Here is an 18,981-nt window from a genome sequence, read left to right as displayed (position 1 = left end):
CATGGGGACATTATCAAAATGCCAGGCGGAGGAAACAAAACAATTATTCCATGCAGCAGGTATGTAAAACAAGTCATAAAGAGCGTGTGGAGTGTGGCTGTAAATGGTGCGACACAGGAAAGAGTCTTAACGAAATCTCATGTTACTGCACGGCAATATACAAAAGAAAAAGTGATAGTTACTGCTAATGCTTTCTCACTTCAATGCAACCGCTGAGCCATGCTTATTTAAATTGACTCTAGTGTGCGAAAGAACCTCAGTGGTGCCAATTACTAACCTCGTAAAGTTTATACATATTACCTGCAATGTATCTTCATGACAGATTAACTGGTTTTAGTATTTATTACTTGTTGTCTTAATACAGGAGGTATATTCTTGATGCTTTAAAGGAGTAGTTCACTTCCAGAACAAAAATTGCCTGATAATTTACTCACCCCTATGTCATCCAAGATGTTCATTTCTTTTTTCAGCAGAAAAGAAAATAAGGTTTTTGAGGAAAAGGTTTCAGGATTTTTCTCCATATAGTTGATCTCAATGGGAGCTAATGGGTTGAAGGTCCAAAGGAACAAGGGTCTTTTCTAGCAAAAAATGGGCCATTTTTAAAGAAAAAATCAAATTTCTATACTTTTTAACCACAAATGCTCATCTCGCACTAGCCCAGCCTCACGCATTATGTAGTTGGAAAGGTCATGTGTGATGTGAAGCACCGACCCAGTGTTTACAAAGCAAACGTGTAAAGAAAGTCAAACGGCTTTTTAAAAAAAAAAAAATGAAAAAGTATGATTTTTAAAATCAGATGGAAAAGACTTTTCCGAAGTACACAGACGAAGAGCTAATCATGCGTGACTTTTCCTACGTGATTACATAATGCGTCAAGTCGCACATGCACATTGCAGAGCTATTGCAAAATGTGTATTTATGGTTAATAAATATATACATTTTCTTTTTTTTTTGAAAATGGCAGATCATTCCGACCCTTATTCCTCGGCTGGGATCGTGTAGAGCCCTTTGAAGCTGCATTGAAACTGCACCTTTGAACCTTCAATCCATATATATAGAAGACTCCTGAAATGTTTTCCTCAAAAACTTTAATTTCTTTTTGACTGAAGAAAGAAAGACATGAAAATCCTGGATGACATTGGGGTGAGTAAATTAATAGGAAATTTTAAATCTGAAAGTGAACTATTCCTTTAAGATGCGGTTTTCCCTCCCAATAGAATTCAGAGATTGGAAACTTTACACACATTACACAAAACAATCAATCATTCATTCTATTTTGCATATTATTTTCTGCATTAGGCACAGGCACCAGGCAGAGCATGACTGATCTTAATTTAAGCAGACATAACACCATGTCTTGCAAGAGGTCATTTGAATACTCAGGAGCATAGAAATGAATAAAACTGCCAGTGGGTATTAGGTGTAAATCCAATCTTTAAGCAGTTTTGCACATATTCAATGTAGATTTCATTTATATTCAAAAGTTTGAAGTTAATACTTTTTTTTAAGTCTCTAATAATTACTAAGGCTGAATTTTTAAAATAAAAATACAGTAATTTTTGTGAAAAATTACTACAATATCTATTTTAACTGAAATATTTAAAATATTTTTCTATTTAAATACATGTGCTAAATTTTGGTGCTCAAGTAACATTTTTTTATTATCACCAATGTTGCAAACAGTTGTGCTGCTTAATATGTTTGCTCAAACTATTTTCTTTCAATGACTCTTTGAATAACAAAGTTCAAAATGCAGCAATCATTTGAAAGTTTTCTTTGTAAAAATGTAAAAGGATACCGTCGATCACCAGTCTATATTCAAGACTGTTAATCAGCACAAACAATTACTTAAAGAAAATGTTAAAGGGGACATCGGATGCCCATTTTCCACACGTTGGTATGATTCTTTAGGGTCTTCGTAAAATGTCCGCAAAAGACATTATGGTTGTGTAAAACAACACACTTTTTTCCTTGTCAAAAACAAGAAGCCCGTTTCGAGTGCATGTCTCTTTAAATGCTAATGAGCTACTGCTCACCCCACCCCTCTCCTCCATTTTTAGTGTATTCGGTGGCACGTTTCCATCAAAAACAAAAACTACTCCACTGCGTCCTCAGTGGTTCTGATGTTGGAGAAAATAAAAACTCTTATGCTCACTTTTACATCCAAGTACAAAACACCTGCACTGCATACGAGACGTCGTCGCTACAGCTGCTCGAGCACGAAGAAAATGACGGGCAGCGTACAACTGAGGCTGAGGGTGGAAATATGCTAATATGGAACAATCTTGTGTGGGTAAAATAAAAACAGCTTGATAATTGAGACTGTGTCAGTTTTTTGAAGATTTTTTTATCATTGTAGAGTGATTATGTCCAGACACTGCTAAAATACATTTATATGCAAACACCATGCCAATAATCTGCATTTTACTACAATTTACTATGCTGATGAGTTTAATTAATCAGCATGTAATTTAATTAACCGTGTCATTAATTTGATTTAGTTTTTAACGTCAGCTGACAGCCTTAATTAAAAACTTATCATGTTTGAACACATTGCATTACTCCCATGCTTTTATACAAGCCCAGATGATGTGTGTGATATTATTTGTACTGTATTTACCAGCACGTGGCTCCACCGTCCTGTTACTACTGGGGTCCATGAAAACAAACCGTCCACCACCGAATTCCACCCCATAATCAGACAAGTAGAGCAAAGATGTGTAGTCAAAAGATCCATAAGTCTCCTGTTAAAAAAAAAATGCACATTTTAAAAAACACGAACATTTCCTTAAAACCTCAAACAAATCTCAGCATGAGCCCTGAAGCACTAATTAGGAGGTTTTAATAATTAATCTTAGTTAGTGGAATTTTAATTTTGCACTCGAGGGGAAGAGGGTGAACAAAACTGATCATGATCTTTTGATATGTTATGAGCAAAAAAAACATCAAGCTAATCTCTAATTGACTGACAGTTTTATTACTCACCAATTTATTTAGAACCCTCAAGTAAAGCCTAAGATTTCCTGGCTTTACGAAAAACAGTAGAATTTAACAACGTCTCTGGGATTTTAAACTCTGCTCGGCTTTATGAGGGGAATCTCTTTAGTGATCCCAAACCACACAGGCGTCACTGCTCAGCATGTCGAATCACACTTTTAACTACTTTAATCAAATCTAGAGTTTAAGACTGGCAGTCTTTTGGCGGCCACCCGTTATTTCCAGTGGTTTTTCAAAGACGGATTAACAAAGAATATTCCACACACCTACCGCAGAGGGAGTACATTCAGCAATTGAGACGCTGATTTGTTTTTACTACGCTACAAATGCCAAAATATCATCGCACATCCCATAAGGCCAAACCCTACCAGCACAGCACATTATCACTATGGCGTAATGCATTTTTGTCTAAACACAAACTGTGAATTGTAAAACCGTATAAGCAAATGACGGATTATGACGCAATACGGATAATTGCATTTCAAATCAAAGCAACAGGTGCAGCTACAAACTTCAATGACCTTTGGATAATTTGTTTATTTGTTTGCCTCTCATGCAACATGAAGAAATTTTAAAACACAAAAGCAATTCATCTGTAATGTAAGCAGTTTATTCCTCTAATGTATTACAGCCCCGCATATAAACCTTGCCTCCAAAGTGAAATGATCACTTTGATTAAATCACCCTGATGACAACATTCATAAATGCACAACATACTCAGAGATCAAAGCTGCATTTCTAAGACCGGACATAAACGAACTTGAACTGATTTTCGATCCTCTCAAGACCTCATTTCAACAGCTCCAAAGTGAAGAAAGAACATTACGCTTTGTTTCAAAAATAAATCATGTCTTTGAAAGGCAATGTTGTTGCGATAAAAGCGGCCTGGCCAAATGAAAAGTTCAGGATGTAACTATGCTGTACCAAACACCATTGTTTTGGATGCAAATATTGCTAAGCATTCCCATCCTAATGGAAATTTAGAGAATATCTTTAAATATCCTCCAAGCATAAGGGCTAGTGGTGTACCGCAAGTCTTGGCCCCTCTTGGGGCTCGTTATGCATGACTATTTGTAATTGGATCTGATTAAGACAGACAGTTATGTTTTTTGGGGGCAATTCAGCCCTCTCTTAAATAATTCTATTTTTATTTTGCCAATTCGGTGATTAAATATTTTTTGCTAATGCATAACAAGTCAGCGTAAATGTCACATAAATCAGCAGGCATGTGCGTAAATCAATATATCAACTTTCAAGCGTGTCATTGTTTCCTGTGATTGTGATTGCTGTATAAATACATTTAAAAGAGAAGTCCACTTCCAAAACAAAGATTCACATATAATGTACTCACCCCTTTGTCATCCAAGATGTTCATGTCTTTCTTTCTTCTGTCGTAAAGAAATTATGTTTTTTGAGGAAAACATTTCAGCATTTTTCCCCATATAATGGATTGACATGGTGCCCCGATTTTGAACTTCCAAAATGCAGTTTAAATGCGACTTCAAACGATCCCAAATGCGGTTTTAAACGATTCCAGCCGAGAAAGAAGGGTCTTATCTAGTGAAACGATCGCTTATTTTCATTAAAATAATACAATTCATATTTTTTTAATGTCACTCATCTTGTCTTACTCTGCATGAACTCGGTTCATGACAGTTAGGGTATGTCGAAAAACTCCCATCTCATGTTCTCCCTCAACTTTAAAATTACCCTATATCACTGTTTTACCTTTTTTGTTAAGGGTGTTTGATCTTCTTTGCATGTTTACTTTGCAAAGACTGGGTCGGTACTTCTGCAGCGATGTAGGATGATTTTGAAATCATTTTTGAAGTTGAGGGAGAAAATACAATTGCAGTTTTTTGACATACCCTAACTGTCTTGAGCCAGAATACACAGAGTTTAGGCAGAGCAAGGCAAGCGTTTGAGATTAAAAAGTATTTAAATTGTTTTTTTTAATGAAAATAACCGATCGTTTCACTAGATAAGACCCTTCTTCCTCGGCTGGGATCGTTTGAAGCCTCATTTAAACGGCATTTTGGAAGTTCAAACTCGGGACACCATATCAGTCCATTATATGGAGAAAAATGCTGAAATGTTTTACTCAAAAAACAATTTCTTTACGACAGAATAAAGAAAGACATGAACATCTTGGATGATCAGGCAATAAAAGTCAGTGTAAGTACGAAGTAGTTTAAAATCAAATTCAGCCCTCTCTTAAATAATTCTCTCTTCTTATTTTGCCACTTTGGTGCTGGAATATTTTTTATCAATGTATAACAAATTAGCGTAAAAGTCACATAAATCAGCATGCATATGTGCATTAATACATCATCTGAAAATGGAATAAAAAGCTTTCCACTGATGTATGATTTGTTAGGATAGGACAATATTTGGTGTGAGGGTGTGAAAAAACTAAATATTGAGAAAAATGCCTTTAAACTTGTCCAAATACAGTTCTTAGCAATGCATATTACTAATCAAAAATTAAGTACTGATATATTTACGGTAGGAAATTTACAAAATATCTTCATGGAACATGATCTTTCTTTAATATTCTAATGATTTTTGGCATGAAAGAAAAATCGATTTTCACCCATACAATGTATTGTTGGCTATTGCTACAAATATACCCATGCTACTTATGACTGGTTTTGTGGTCCAGGTTCACATTGAAGCATATTATTGTTTTCTGTGATTGTGTATCTGTGCAGTAATAAATGTCAGTGTAAATACCAAGTGCTGTAACTGGTTCATGAAGCTGTGCACCACTGGACTTTGGGGATCTCCCATACACCAGTTATTGAAGTACCAATTAATTCCATATCTATAATAATTATCTGATGTTTGGTTACATCATGAATTTAATATTCCTTTTATTCACATTCAAGTCCGTTTGTAAAGATCTGCCTTCCTAGTCAAGTATTTCAAATTCTGCTTTATTTCAAGTCTCCGAACTAATTTGATGTGAACCATGATTTATTTATAAATGTCAACTTTGCAATAATATGACCTATTAAGCTAGCTCAAAACATCTGGTCCCTTGTGTGGAGATATTTTTGGGCCATGTTCTGAGGGAACCAATGTGATTGGCAGTTTCAGAACACTGGTCATAGAATAAACAGTTCTTGAACATTCCTGGGATATGAGTTAAAAACTAGATTCTAAAGTGTTCTTGGATGTGCACGTTACCTTATCGATATGTGGGTGCCAGTACTCATCATGAGTGGTTTTGGCAGAGGTGCTATTGATGCGAGAGAAGAAGGTGGGCTTGGTGAGGTACATCTGTTTGGAGTCCATACCAAATGTCTCTGCTATTGCCTTTTGAATTCGGCTACGGACATCGCTGGTTTAAAACAGAGCGCATAAAATGTCTTAATATAGTACACATTTGCTTGTGATACTTTTATTCATCCATATCCATAATAGGTATCATAAAACCACAGATTTTCAAAGCCAACTAGTTGGTGGGCTGCCACAAAGAACAGCTGACTAATAGTTAAGGAAGCCCTGAATAATTAGGTTTGACAGTTAAACCTGACACATTTTTGTGTTCAGAAAAGTAGAACTATTTTTAACCTGACACATCATCTTAAAAATGCAATGCTCATGGTGTAAAAAAAAAAAAAAAAACAGCACTGTTCACAACGAAACTGATTAAAGATGTCTGTCTGAATGGTTTAAATAACATTACATCACTTGCTCAGCAATAGATCATCTGCAGTTAATGGGTGCCCTCAGAATGAGAGTCCAAACTGCTGATAAATACATCACAAAAATTCACATCTAATAAATAATTAACATCCTGTGAAGTGAAAAGCTGTGTGTTTGTCCTCTATCCCTAATATTAGTTTCTCCAATAAAAAATAGTCATATTTTCTGAATTATGAGATATCTGCACAGATCAAGCACTGGTTACAAGCAAAAAAGTTCTAAATACATTTTGATGTGAGAAGAGAATAACGGACTGACTTTTTCACCAGATTTTGTTGGTTTAATGTTTAAAGTTTAATGTTAAAATACCTTGAAATATCTTTGTTTTTTTACATACATGCAGCTTTTGGCTTCACGAGATGTTAACTGATCGACTGAAGTGTGAATTACTGTGATTCCTTTATCAGCTTTTGAACTCTTCGGACGGCACCCATTCACTGGAGAGGATTTAGTGGTGAGCAAATGACGTAATGCTTAATTTCTCAAAATCCGTTCCAATGCAGTACTCAACCTCAGGCCATCGAAGTTGTAGGTTGGTTTGTTTCCTCATCAGAACAGATTTGGAGAAATTGGGCATTATATCACTTGCTTACCAATGGATCCACTACAGCAGGGATCCTTAAATCTGGCTCACAAGATCCACTTTCCTGTAAAGGTTAGCTCCAACCCTGATCAAACTCACCTACCTGTAATTTTCGAATGATCCTGAAGACACTGTTTAGCATGCTCTGGTGTGTTTGATTAGGGTTAGACCTAAAATCTGCAGGAAAGTGGATCTTGCGACCTAGATTTGAGGATCCCTGCTCTACAATGAATGGGTGCCATCAGACTGAGAGTCCAAACTGCTGATAATCACAATAATTCATATCTATTTTAATAAATAACATCCTGTGAAGTGAAAAGCTGTTTGTTTGTCCTCTATCGCTAATATTCGTTTCTCCAGTGAACAAGTCATAATTTCTGAATCAGGAGACGCATATGCACAGACGAAGCACTGGTTACAAGAAAAAACAGTTCTAAACAAATATGTTGATGGATTTTGATGTGAGAGGAGAATAAGGGACAGACTTTTTCACCAGATTTTGGCAAGAAGTTAAAATACCTTAAAATACCTTTGTTTTTTTACAATCATGCAACTTTTTGCTTCACAAGATGTTAACTGATCAACTGGAGTTGTGTGGATTACTGTCATTCCTTTATCAGCTGTTTGAACTCTCATTTTGACGGCACCCATTCACAACAGAGGATCCGGTGCTGAGCAAGTGAAGTAATGCTAAATTTCTCCATGTCGGTTCCAATGAAGAAACTCATCTACATCTTGGATGGCCCGTGGATAAGTACATTTTCGACAAGTTTTAATTTTTGTGTGAACTATTCCTTCAAATTCAAAATATAATAAAATAAATTAAAATTAAAATTACATTTGGAATGAATAGATTCTAAACATTTCCACATCACTCACCCGTACCAGCACAAATTCAAATAAAATAAAGTAAAATAAAATAAAAAATTAAATTACATTTAAAAAATCAAATTAAATTTAAATTAAATTAAATTAAATTAAAAAAATAAAATTTGGAATTAATAGATTTTTAGTTCATTCAAACATTTCCACATCACTCACCTGTACCAGTACTAATTAAAATAGAATAAAGTAAAATTAAATAAAAAATTAAATAAAAATGTTTTAAATTTAATTTAATTAAATTTAGAATAGATTTTTAGTTACTTCAAACATTTCCACATCACTCACCCATACCAGTACAAATTAAAATAAAATAATTAAAATAAAAAAATTTAGAATTATTAGATTTTTAATTACTTCAAACATTTCTACATCACTCACCTGTAACAGTACTAATTAAAATAAAATAAATTAAAATTAAATTAAAAAAAAAAAATTAAATTAAAAAAAAAATTAAATTAAATTTAGAATTAATAGATTTTTAGCTACTTCAAACATTTCCACATCACTGACCCGTACCAGTACAAATTAAAATAAAATAATTCAATTCAATTCAATTAAAAAATGAAATAATAAAAAATAAAATAAAATAATTAAACTAAAGTTGGAATTAATACATTTTTAGTTACATCAAACATTTTTACATCACTCACCTGTACAGTTCAAAATCTTCTTCTGTAAAAATGTCCTTTATCTCGTTCTTAAAATATCTGGAGATAAAAAACAAAACAAAAAAAAACACAAAGATTAACTCGAGATGAAAATAAAAATCGGTATCAAACACACCACCTTAAACATTTGTAGGATGGCAGCCATTTAAATACTGAACTGTAATACAGGCAGCAACAGATTCACACACAGAGGACCAAAGTGTCACCGCGATCGTGCCAATACAAGCCAGCTGTACTCATTAACTGCCAGAACAGTACCAGCCTGTGTGTGGGCACCAAAGTGCAAACCCCATATAAACACATGATCTTTAGCAGCTGAAGCTAGAAAGTCATTCCATCATTGCTGTCATTGATTTCTGCTCTGCTCCACAGGCCCAAGGGTATATTTTGATGTGCACATGAAATGCACCTTGAGAAGTCTGATAGAGCTGTGATTCGAATAGATCAAGCTGTTGTTGAAGTTCAATTGGAGACGACTTCCTGTTAGACTCTGTATGAAGCCGCACAGCATACTCACCTATAGATATTCACAAACTGCTTTCCCATTGACAATGCCCCAGAGTGAAGGTCCAGGATGGAGGCCTGTACACAGCAAAAAAAAAAGAATAAAGACACTTTCAAAGAGGAAACGGTCAATATCTGGCAAAAAAGCAATGTTTTCCCTAGTGTTTATGGTTTGAATAAACTCCAAAGACAACTACTAAGGGTTTGCATCTACCCTGTGTGCCGGACTGCACCGCTGAGGTTGTTGTTATTCATGCTCCATCATAAGGTCAACAGATGGATTCTTCTCAGTCCTGGTATTCCCTGCTCTTCCCTGCTCTCTGTCTCAACACACTTCATAAATCATCATGATGGGGCTGATCTCCTCTTAAAAACTCAGCAGGAACTTCTGTTACACCCTCTTTTAGTTCACTGGTCACACTCTATAAAATGCCTTCTTGCCTGGTAGGATCTAAAGACTAGGTTTCTACCTTTAAAATTCATTTTATGTAACATTAGATATTCTCTGTGTACTCCAGTGAGGTCACAATAAAGTGAATACTTCATAAAAATAATCTATGGTCTTTATATAAGGGTCCAAAAGTCACCACACGCAAACATGCTTCAATTCTGCATTTTTAAATAAATGAATTCTTTTATTCAACAAGGACGCATTAAATTAATCAAAAGTGACAGAAAATATCATTTAAAAATAATTTTATGTGTGGCGTCACACCGACAGAGGTCGCTCCCACGATAGTTGATTGACTAAATCAGCTGTAACAGTCCGACCTCTATTGTTTTAATGCTGGAGCAGGGATGTAAATTAGACAAGAATATCTCAGATTGAGCGATTAAGGTGTTGTGTTGCTGGATGTAATAATGAACATAGTGGTTGTCATTTACTCCCGACATCTGAGCCGCTGAAAATGCAGTGAATTACGTTTGTTTGTGAAGGCAATGCGCCTCCCGATCTACATATATCCATCTGTGTTCAAGCGAATCATTCGTGATCCAGCTTCACTTACAGCAGAAGTGAGTACAAGGGGTTTTTTATGAATCTTCGCGATTGCCTTTTCCCTTATAACGTGCTAATTAGCAAGTTTAGTGGCTAAATGCAGCTAAAGTAAACAGGCTCGTCACTCCACAGAGAGAAGAGAGGGGCGGAGCGAGCAGAGCTCATTAGCATTTAAAGCAACCTCGACCAGAACAGGATGATTTTTGCAGAGCTGATTTTGGCAAGGTAAAAAAAGGTGTTAGTTACACTACCATTGAGAAATTTTAACCAAAGCATGTTATAGACTTTTCATTAAGACCCTAAATAATTATATCAACTTGTCGAAAATGGGCATCTGATGACCCCTTTAAGAAATTATACTCTAAACAAGAAACTAAATCTGCCAGCAGGTGGCGGTAAATGTCTTTATTCATTCATTCGATTTGTTCAAATGGCTGATTCATTCAGGAATTAAGTAAACGGCTCTCTTTTTGAATGGGCCTTTGAATCACTGATTCACACGATTCGTTCAAAATGTGAATTCATTAACAAACTAAACACTGCTGTGCTGCTGAGACACAACAATTCTGCTATGGCTTCAAAGGTAATTTGTTCTCTGCAAAATTGAGCAAAAACATATAATATTGTGTTTAAAATAACACAATATCAACTTCTTATTTACTGAACTGTTGTATAAAATCAATTTAAGCTTGTGATAGATCAGGACAAAATCAGTACTCTTGTTATACTGCTCTTGCTGCCTGTGCGATATGTGATATATAAAAACATGAGACAAAATACACACAGGGCATTTTTTGCACCAATATCTTGAATTTTAGTACATAACTGCATTTATGGAGTTGTTGCCATGCATCATATTTGTCAACAGTCAACTATTTAAACCATAAAATGATGTACAGGTCTGGGGGCGGGGCAAGTGTGTTAACGTTAAAATATTTTAATCATATTTTTTTTCATAACTAATTAATTAACACATTAAATTGACAGCCCTAAATTACAAAAAAAGAAAATAATATAATAAACCATTTCAAATAAATGCTGTTCTTTTGAACTTACAAATAAGCATATTAGAATGATTTCTGATGTATTTTACAAGTAACTGCTGCTGAAAATTCAGCTGTGCCATCACAAGAATAAATTAGATTTTATAATACATTAAAACAGAAATCAGTTATTTTATTACCAGCCTGGTGAACATAAGACTTCTTTCAAAATCATTTTCAAACACACACCAACCCGACACTTTTGAATGGTAATATATGCAAATTTCACAATATCTTTTTTGGTATTTCACTTTTCAGTTGACAAACGCAGTTAAGCTAGCATGGACATCTTGATTAAGTTATCCAGCCTGATTTGGCACTGCTCCAAAGAACATCTTTTTTGCACAAGAATTTTCTTAAATTATTCTTCCAAGCCACTACACCATCATCTACAAAATCAGTGAATAAAACCAATCAAACTAGCTGATTAAATGTCTCAAATTAGATGTTAATTATAACAGTGGCTGTAACATTTTAAGCAATACTGGATTTTAGATTTAGTCTAAATTGTATCTGGTTTGTTTTATTTTACAATATGGTTTAGGTTTCAGCACCACATGTACTTTTCAACAATGATCTTCTCCTGTATTTTCCCATTAAGCAGCAGAGTGATGAACTGGTGAGCTGAGTTTAATCCGTTACTAATGCGAAATGCAATTTCAACAACGACTGAGAATTTCACATGTTGTTCCCATCAAACACACAACAGTTGATTCCAGAATCAACCACATATCACATGTGATTTTTCTCAAATGCTCTATTAATGAGAGTGCCTTCCTGTGGAAACTGAATCATACCAAACAATATGGTGCCATCTAGACACATAATGGAAAAGAAATGCTTTTGAATCCCAGCTCAAGTCCAAACCGTAGTGTGTACTGCCCTCTTGTGTTCTTAACCAGCTGCGTCCGTGATAGACCAATGTTTTAACACATATTGGTCTAATCATTTAATACAATTTTCAAACAGAGATGCAAGCACATGACCTGAAAAGTGTTTACTTACACCACCATCTGAGCCAGCAAGAGATAAGCCCCGCTCAGCTAACCTGTAAAATAAGAGGAGAACAAACACTTATTTATGCATGTACACTAATATTTAAAGGTTTGGGGTCAGTAAGAACTTAACACTTTTACTATGTTAAAAATCAGGGGGCGTTCCCTCATAAAAAAAAAAATCATAGTAGAAAAATAAAACATCAGCAATATTACAAAATATAACATTAAAAAGTGTAAAAATTATGGTATGATTGGATATAACTCTCGTGTTCATGCACATTCCGTGTTCGCGAATCAGTCAATGAATACTATAATGGCGTTAATGGGAAGACTAATAAAAAAAAGTGTGTTTACAACTCACACACTCATTTAACCACTTTGTTACTTCAAAATAAGACTTAAAATGATATGAAAACATGATCTGTGGGAGTAATCAGCTTGGTGAAATTTAAAGTAAATCTCTGTGTCTGTGACCAATATTTACCAAGCTTTGATGACTAATGATCCGGAAAAAAAAGGTAAATGTATCACAAATAAAATATATAGTTTAAATTGTTACTGACTTGAGTTATTATTTTGGAATAAATTTAAAATGCTTAGAAACACTAACTTGATGAGATTCATACTTGGCTTTAATAAACAGAATATTGATTACATTGTTAATGTAAAAATATAAACTAGAATTTTTTGTGATAGTTTAGGTAATGTTTATTAACCAACAATTATTTAAAAAAAAAAAAGCCTCCTTATTTCAGAACACCCTCGCAAACCACTGTTACAAATAATTTATATTTCAAGTAAATGCCGTCATTTAAAACTTTACATAAATCTAGAAAAACATAAAATTATTGAAAAAAGTATCACCATTTCCACAAAAAATTAGGTTAAATATTGGTACGCTGAAAAAAATGAAAGAATTTTCACTCAGAAATTACTACAAAGAAATGGCAAATAACACCTTGAAATAAACATTACATTTTGAGAACAGAAAAAAGTATTTTCTTGTAATATACACTCTAATAAACTGTTTCATTTGCTGAACTGAAATAATCTTTCTGAAATTGTGTACTGTGTAATACTGAGATATGTTACTTCAGCATTCAATCAGAACGATTTTATTACAATCATTAGAATGATTTCTGAAGGATCATGTGACACTTAAAGGGTTAGTTCACCCAAAAATGAAAATTAGCCTATTATTTACCCACCCTCCAGGCATCATAGGTGTATATGACTTCCTTCTTTTAGACAAAACCAAACGAAGTTATATTAATAATTATCCTGGCACTTCCAAGCTTCAGAATGGCATAGACACGTGTTTCTTTTCATCAGTCCAAAATAAGTTCAATAAAGTGCATCCATCCATAATAAAAAAGTGCCTCACATAACTCCAGAGGATGAATAAAGGCCTCCTGTAGCAAACTGATGCATTTTTGTAAGAAAAATATCCATATTTAAATAAATTAATCTAGCTTGCGCCGACTGGCCGTACACGGAAGCAGCTCTGCAAGACGATGAATGCGAACACGCCGTCTAAAGAGGTAAACACAGCACCAGTCACGAATTAGAAGCTCAAAACAAGCATTTTTAAAGAAAAATGTCAGAGGATTTCGATATAAACCAAGAAGAGACTGGTTTTCCTTCGCTAAAGTAAGGAAACTTTGCTTCCTTTGCCCCTGTAAACAAACATGGGTGTGTGCGAGACTCACCGACGCATGCGCAACGTCAACATTCGACGCCATCCACCTGGAGCTGCTTCCATGTACGACTAGTCAGCGCAAGCTAGTGATTCTTACGTTTTAAATATAGATATTACAAAAATGCATCTATCCACTACAGGAGGCCTTTATTCACCCCCTGAAGCCGTGTGGAGTACTTTTTATGATGGATGGATGTACTTTATTGGACTTGCTTTGGACTGATGAAGAGAAACACCTATCTAAGCCATTCTAAAGCTTGGAAGTGCCGTCTGACTTCTTTCGTCTGAAAGAAGGAAGTCAGATGCACCTAGGATGCCTGGAGGGTAAGTAAATAATGGACTAATTTTCATTTTTGGGTGAACTATCCCTTTAAGACTGGAGTATTTTTGCCATCACAGAAATGAATCACATTTTTAAAAATATTATAATAGAAAACATTTTAAATTTTACTATATTTGTGACCAAATATATGCAGCCTTGGTGATCATAAGACACCTCGTACTGACTTCAAACTTTTGAACAGCAGTGCGTATATATATCAAGATACTTGTCAGTGTGCATGTGTACCTTCTAAGCTTCTGTGCCTCCTCCAAAGTCACAACACTGTCTGTAATGGCTCTGCCGCATTTAGTTGGGGTGCAACCTGAGGACAGAATGCATTAGCCTTTCATATCGATTCATTAATTACGACAGCGATTAAAGTAACTGGCTCTATGCCTCTGACAAATTCTGTCTTCAAACTGCATATTCAATGACACATTCAGTGAAGCAGCTTGCCCTGCGAAATGTACTGCATAATGACTCTACAGAGTTTGTTCCAGCATCCTTTCAGAGAGGAGGTGCTGTCAGACTGTTCAATTGACTACAAGGCTGTACATCCAATTAAATAAGTATACAGCAGTCTGGCACAGATCCATATGCAACTTGGTAGAATCCAGTAGGAATTCCTGGGGGAATTCAAAAAAGAACACAACAGCTATTTTTAGCTTCAGGACAATATATTTTCCCTCTTTCCTTTCTCTTTCCCAAAGCTTATTTACGCCCGTCGTAAAGAGTGTGGGATGAACTGGAGCCAAGGGAGCGCTTGTTAATCCCAGCACTTGCTTTGTTCATGGTGCCTAGAGCTTTTTGAAACTGGTGTGAGGTTCTGTAATGAGTCCTATGCGGGAGGCTTCAGAGTGTCAATCACAGATCTGGCCTCCCACCAAATACCTAAATTCATGGTTTAGGGCGATGGAATGCGCAGGTGCTGAGTTTGTTCAAGTAAAGCTTTCTACTCCTAGAAGTTGCTTCGAAACGGGTTTTCGTCTGATACAATAATGCGTTTTGGTTCAAAGGTTTCCCCAGTTATATCACAGAATTTTTGGAACAAAAATCCAAATAGCAAACTAATAGCTTGGGTACATCTTAACCAATGCACTTACACACAATCACACTTTGCATTTCTCCTCTTCTCTATCTTACGTAATAATATGGCATTGTGTACTACAAATATTGTTCGACAAATTGCTTTCCCCCTTTTACTGTAAGTCACTTTGGATACAAGTGTCTGCAAAATGCAAACCAAAACCATTAGCCATACAGGGATCAGTCAATGAAACCAAAGAATGTATTATTTTAAATAAATCCAATATGCACAAACAAAAGTAGTATGTACATTTTTTGATCCAGAACATAAATTTACAGATAATGTACTCACCCCCTTGTCATCCAAGATGTTCATGTCTTTCTTCAGTCGTAAAGAAATTATGTTTTTTGAGGAAAACATTTCAGGATTTCTCTGCATATAGTGGACTTCTATGGTCCACCTGAGTTTGAACTTCCAAATTGTAGTTTCAATGCAGTTTCAAAGGGCTCTAAACGATCCCAGCTGAGGAAGAAGGGTCTTATCTAGCGAAATGATCAGTTATTTTCTAAAAAAAAAAAAAAAAAAAAAAAAAAAAAAAAAAAGAAACGTACAATTTATATACTTTTTAACCTCAAACGCTCGTCTAGTCTAGCTCTGCGTGAACTCTGTGTATTCTGGTTCATGACTGTTAGGGTATGTTGAAAAACTCCCATCTCTTTTTTTCTCCTCCAACTTTAAAATCATCCTACATGGCTGTTTTACCTTTTTTTGTAAAGGGTGTTTGATCTTCTTTGCATGTTCACTTCATAAACACTGGGTTGGTACTTCTGCCGCAATGTAGGATAATTTTGAAGTTGGAGAAGAACATGAGATGGGAGTTTTTCGACATACCCTAACTGTCTTGAACCGGAATACACTGTGCTCACGCAGAGCTAGACAAGGTGAGCATTTGAGGTTACAAAGTACATAAATTGTACTTTTTTTTTTTTTTTTCAGAAAATAACCGATTATTTCACTAGATACAGTCCTTCTTCCTCGGCTGGAATCCTTTAGAGCCCTTTGAAGCTGCATTTAAACTACATTTTGAAAGTTTAAACTTGGGGGAACCTTAGAAGTCCACTATATGGAGAGAAATCCTAAAATGTTTTCTTCAAAAAACATAATTTCTTTACGACTGAAAAAAGAAAGACATGAACATCTTGAATGACAAGGGGGTGAGTGCATTATCCGTAAATTTTTGTTCTGGAAGTGAACTACTCCTTCAAAAAAAAAAACACGCATAATAAACCAGGCAACTGATTGATTAATCAGTTTAATAAACTAGCTGTTTTTCATTTAAAGGAGAATGTAGTTTCAACACCAAGTAAAATATTTTCACAATCTTTTGGCAATAACTGTGCTCAAGAATGGTAAATTACAGTTTAATTATAACTTTTAAATTGCTATTTAACCTTTTCCCTCTTAATTTATATGTTTTTCTATAAAATAAATAAGCAATATAAGTTAATACCTTTTAAATGTCACTGTTAAAAACTACAAAATACTTGCATGATGTCAAAATAATTGTAATTAAATACAAAAACACAGATTAAGAAATAATAATAATAATAATAATAATAATGTATACAAATAATAATAATAATATTATAATAATATGCAATGGAGAAAAATAAAACACCAATTAAAGTTTAATATGTAAATATTACAAATAAAATCATAATTGTAAGGTACACTTCTAGTCAAAAGTTTTAAACAGTAAGATTTTTAATGTTTTTTAAAGAACTCTCTTCAACTCACCAAATCTGCATTTATTTGACCCAAAGTACAGCAAAAACAGTAAACTTTTTTTTTTTAACTATTTAAAATATCTGCTTTCTATTTTTAATATATTTTAAAATGTAATTTATTCCTGTGATCACATCTACATTTTCAGTATCATTATTCCAATCTTCAGTGTCAAATGATCCTTCAGAAATCATTCTAATATGTTGATTTGCTATTCAAGAAACATTTTTACATTATTATCATGACCAATATTTAAAACAGTTGAGTACATTTTTTCAGGATTCTTTGATGAATAGAAAGATCCAAAGATCAGCATTTATCTGAAATAAAAAGCTTTTGTAACATTATACACTATACCATTCAAAAGCTTGGAGTCGGTATATTTTTAATAGAAATTATAGAAATTAATACTTTTATTTAGCAAGATGTTTTAAAGACATTTATAATGTTACAAAAGATTTCTTTTTTATATAAATGCTGTTCCTCTGAACCGGAAGAAACCTGAAAATAATCTACTCACCTGTTTTCAACATAAATAATAAATGTTTCTGAGCAGAAATCAGAATATTAGAATGATTTCTGAAGGATCATGTGACTGGAGTAATGACACTAAAAATTGAGCTTTGAAATCAGTAATAAATTACATTTTAAAATATATTCAAATAGAAAACAGCTATTTTAAATAGTAAAAATATTTCAAAATGCTACTGTTTTTGCTGTACTTTTGATCAAATAAATGCAGGCTTAGTGAGCAAAAGAGACTTTTTAAAAAAACATTAAAAACCTTGGTTGTGTACATGTATTATAAATTCAATATATGCAAATCAAGTAAGTTTTTACTTGCAAGGTAGCAAAAAAATTTTAATAAAAAATAGACAGAGGGAGTAAGAAGTGTTTGATAATAATATGCAATATAGATTAGACCAATTACGGATATGCAAATATCACAAAAAAAATATTGGAAGCTCACTTTCTATCAGTTTTAAATTATCATACAATTTAGAAAATTCCCTATAATATTTAAACCAAAAACAATAATGTAATTTCCTATAAACATTGCGATGTGGTCTGCATGTTTGGCGAGTGGAGTTTAATGAATGAATGAACCAGCATACCTGGAAAGAACTTGTACTTCTTGTAGTCTTCCGAGCACTCAACTGTGAACACTCTGGGCTGAGTGAGGGTCTCGCTTCTTGAAACCAATGTGTGTGTAAAGTCATCAGTCCATGTGAAATACACCCAGCTCACTAGTCCAGTGGCTCCTGTCAGCAGCAACAGCGTGATGACGTTCCCTCTCCAAGAAGAGGCCTGTCTCTGCGCATTTCCCCTGAATGAACACACACCATATGAATAGAGAACACAGGTGCGATGGACTGACAGGTGTGCATTGCTTTCCATGCATTTGACTGCGAGATTGCACAACGAAACGAAAAAGTGAAATGTACATTTACTCTGACATCAAGTAGGGAGTATTATGCATGTAAACAAGGATCTGATTCTGAAGCAGTATCAATCATTAACTGCAGCAATGCAAAGTTCATAAAGTTTCAGACATTGAAATCATTACCTCTTAATTTTCTTTTCAATGGCGCTACTTTCAGGGTTTTTACTGATTCCTCGTCGTTGTACAGTCATGTTTATTTAATATACCTGTCTGCGTGCATAAACATAACACGTGTATGGTTTCGTTTCATTCAATGTTTGTCTACTGAACTGCCATATGTGAAAGCGTCTAATGTGAAAGCGTCTGCAAGGACGTCGT

The 18,981-nt window shown here is 34.4% G+C and overlaps 1 protein-coding gene across 1 annotated transcript in view; it reads right to left on the bottom strand.

Moving 5' to 3' along the window:
* The window catches only part of uts2r2 (urotensin-2 receptor 2), a 25,736-nt gene extending 6,755 nt beyond the window's left edge, over positions 1 to 18,981 (bottom strand). Inside the window, exons 1-8 of the mRNA XM_051124896.1 lie at positions 18,787 to 18,981; positions 18,335 to 18,546; positions 14,654 to 14,729; positions 12,394 to 12,436; positions 9,362 to 9,426; positions 8,827 to 8,883; positions 6,187 to 6,340; positions 2,621 to 2,744 (exon numbers count right to left, since the gene is read on the bottom strand). Coding sequence (XP_050980853.1) covers positions 2,621 to 2,744; positions 6,187 to 6,340; positions 8,827 to 8,883; positions 9,362 to 9,426; positions 12,394 to 12,436; positions 14,654 to 14,729; positions 18,335 to 18,546; positions 18,787 to 18,854 — 799 coding nt within the window. The 5' untranslated portion in view covers positions 18,855 to 18,981. The remainder of the gene's footprint in view (positions 1 to 2,620; positions 2,745 to 6,186; positions 6,341 to 8,826; positions 8,884 to 9,361; positions 9,427 to 12,393; positions 12,437 to 14,653; positions 14,730 to 18,334; positions 18,547 to 18,786) is intronic.

This window comes from Labeo rohita, chromosome 12, assembly GCF_022985175.1.
Source record: "Labeo rohita strain BAU-BD-2019 chromosome 12, IGBB_LRoh.1.0, whole genome shotgun sequence".
Lineage (NCBI taxonomy): Eukaryota > Metazoa > Chordata > Actinopteri > Cypriniformes > Cyprinidae > Labeo > Labeo rohita.
Note: the sequence above shows the minus strand (reverse complement) of the source record. Positions and strands in the feature narration are given on the sequence as shown.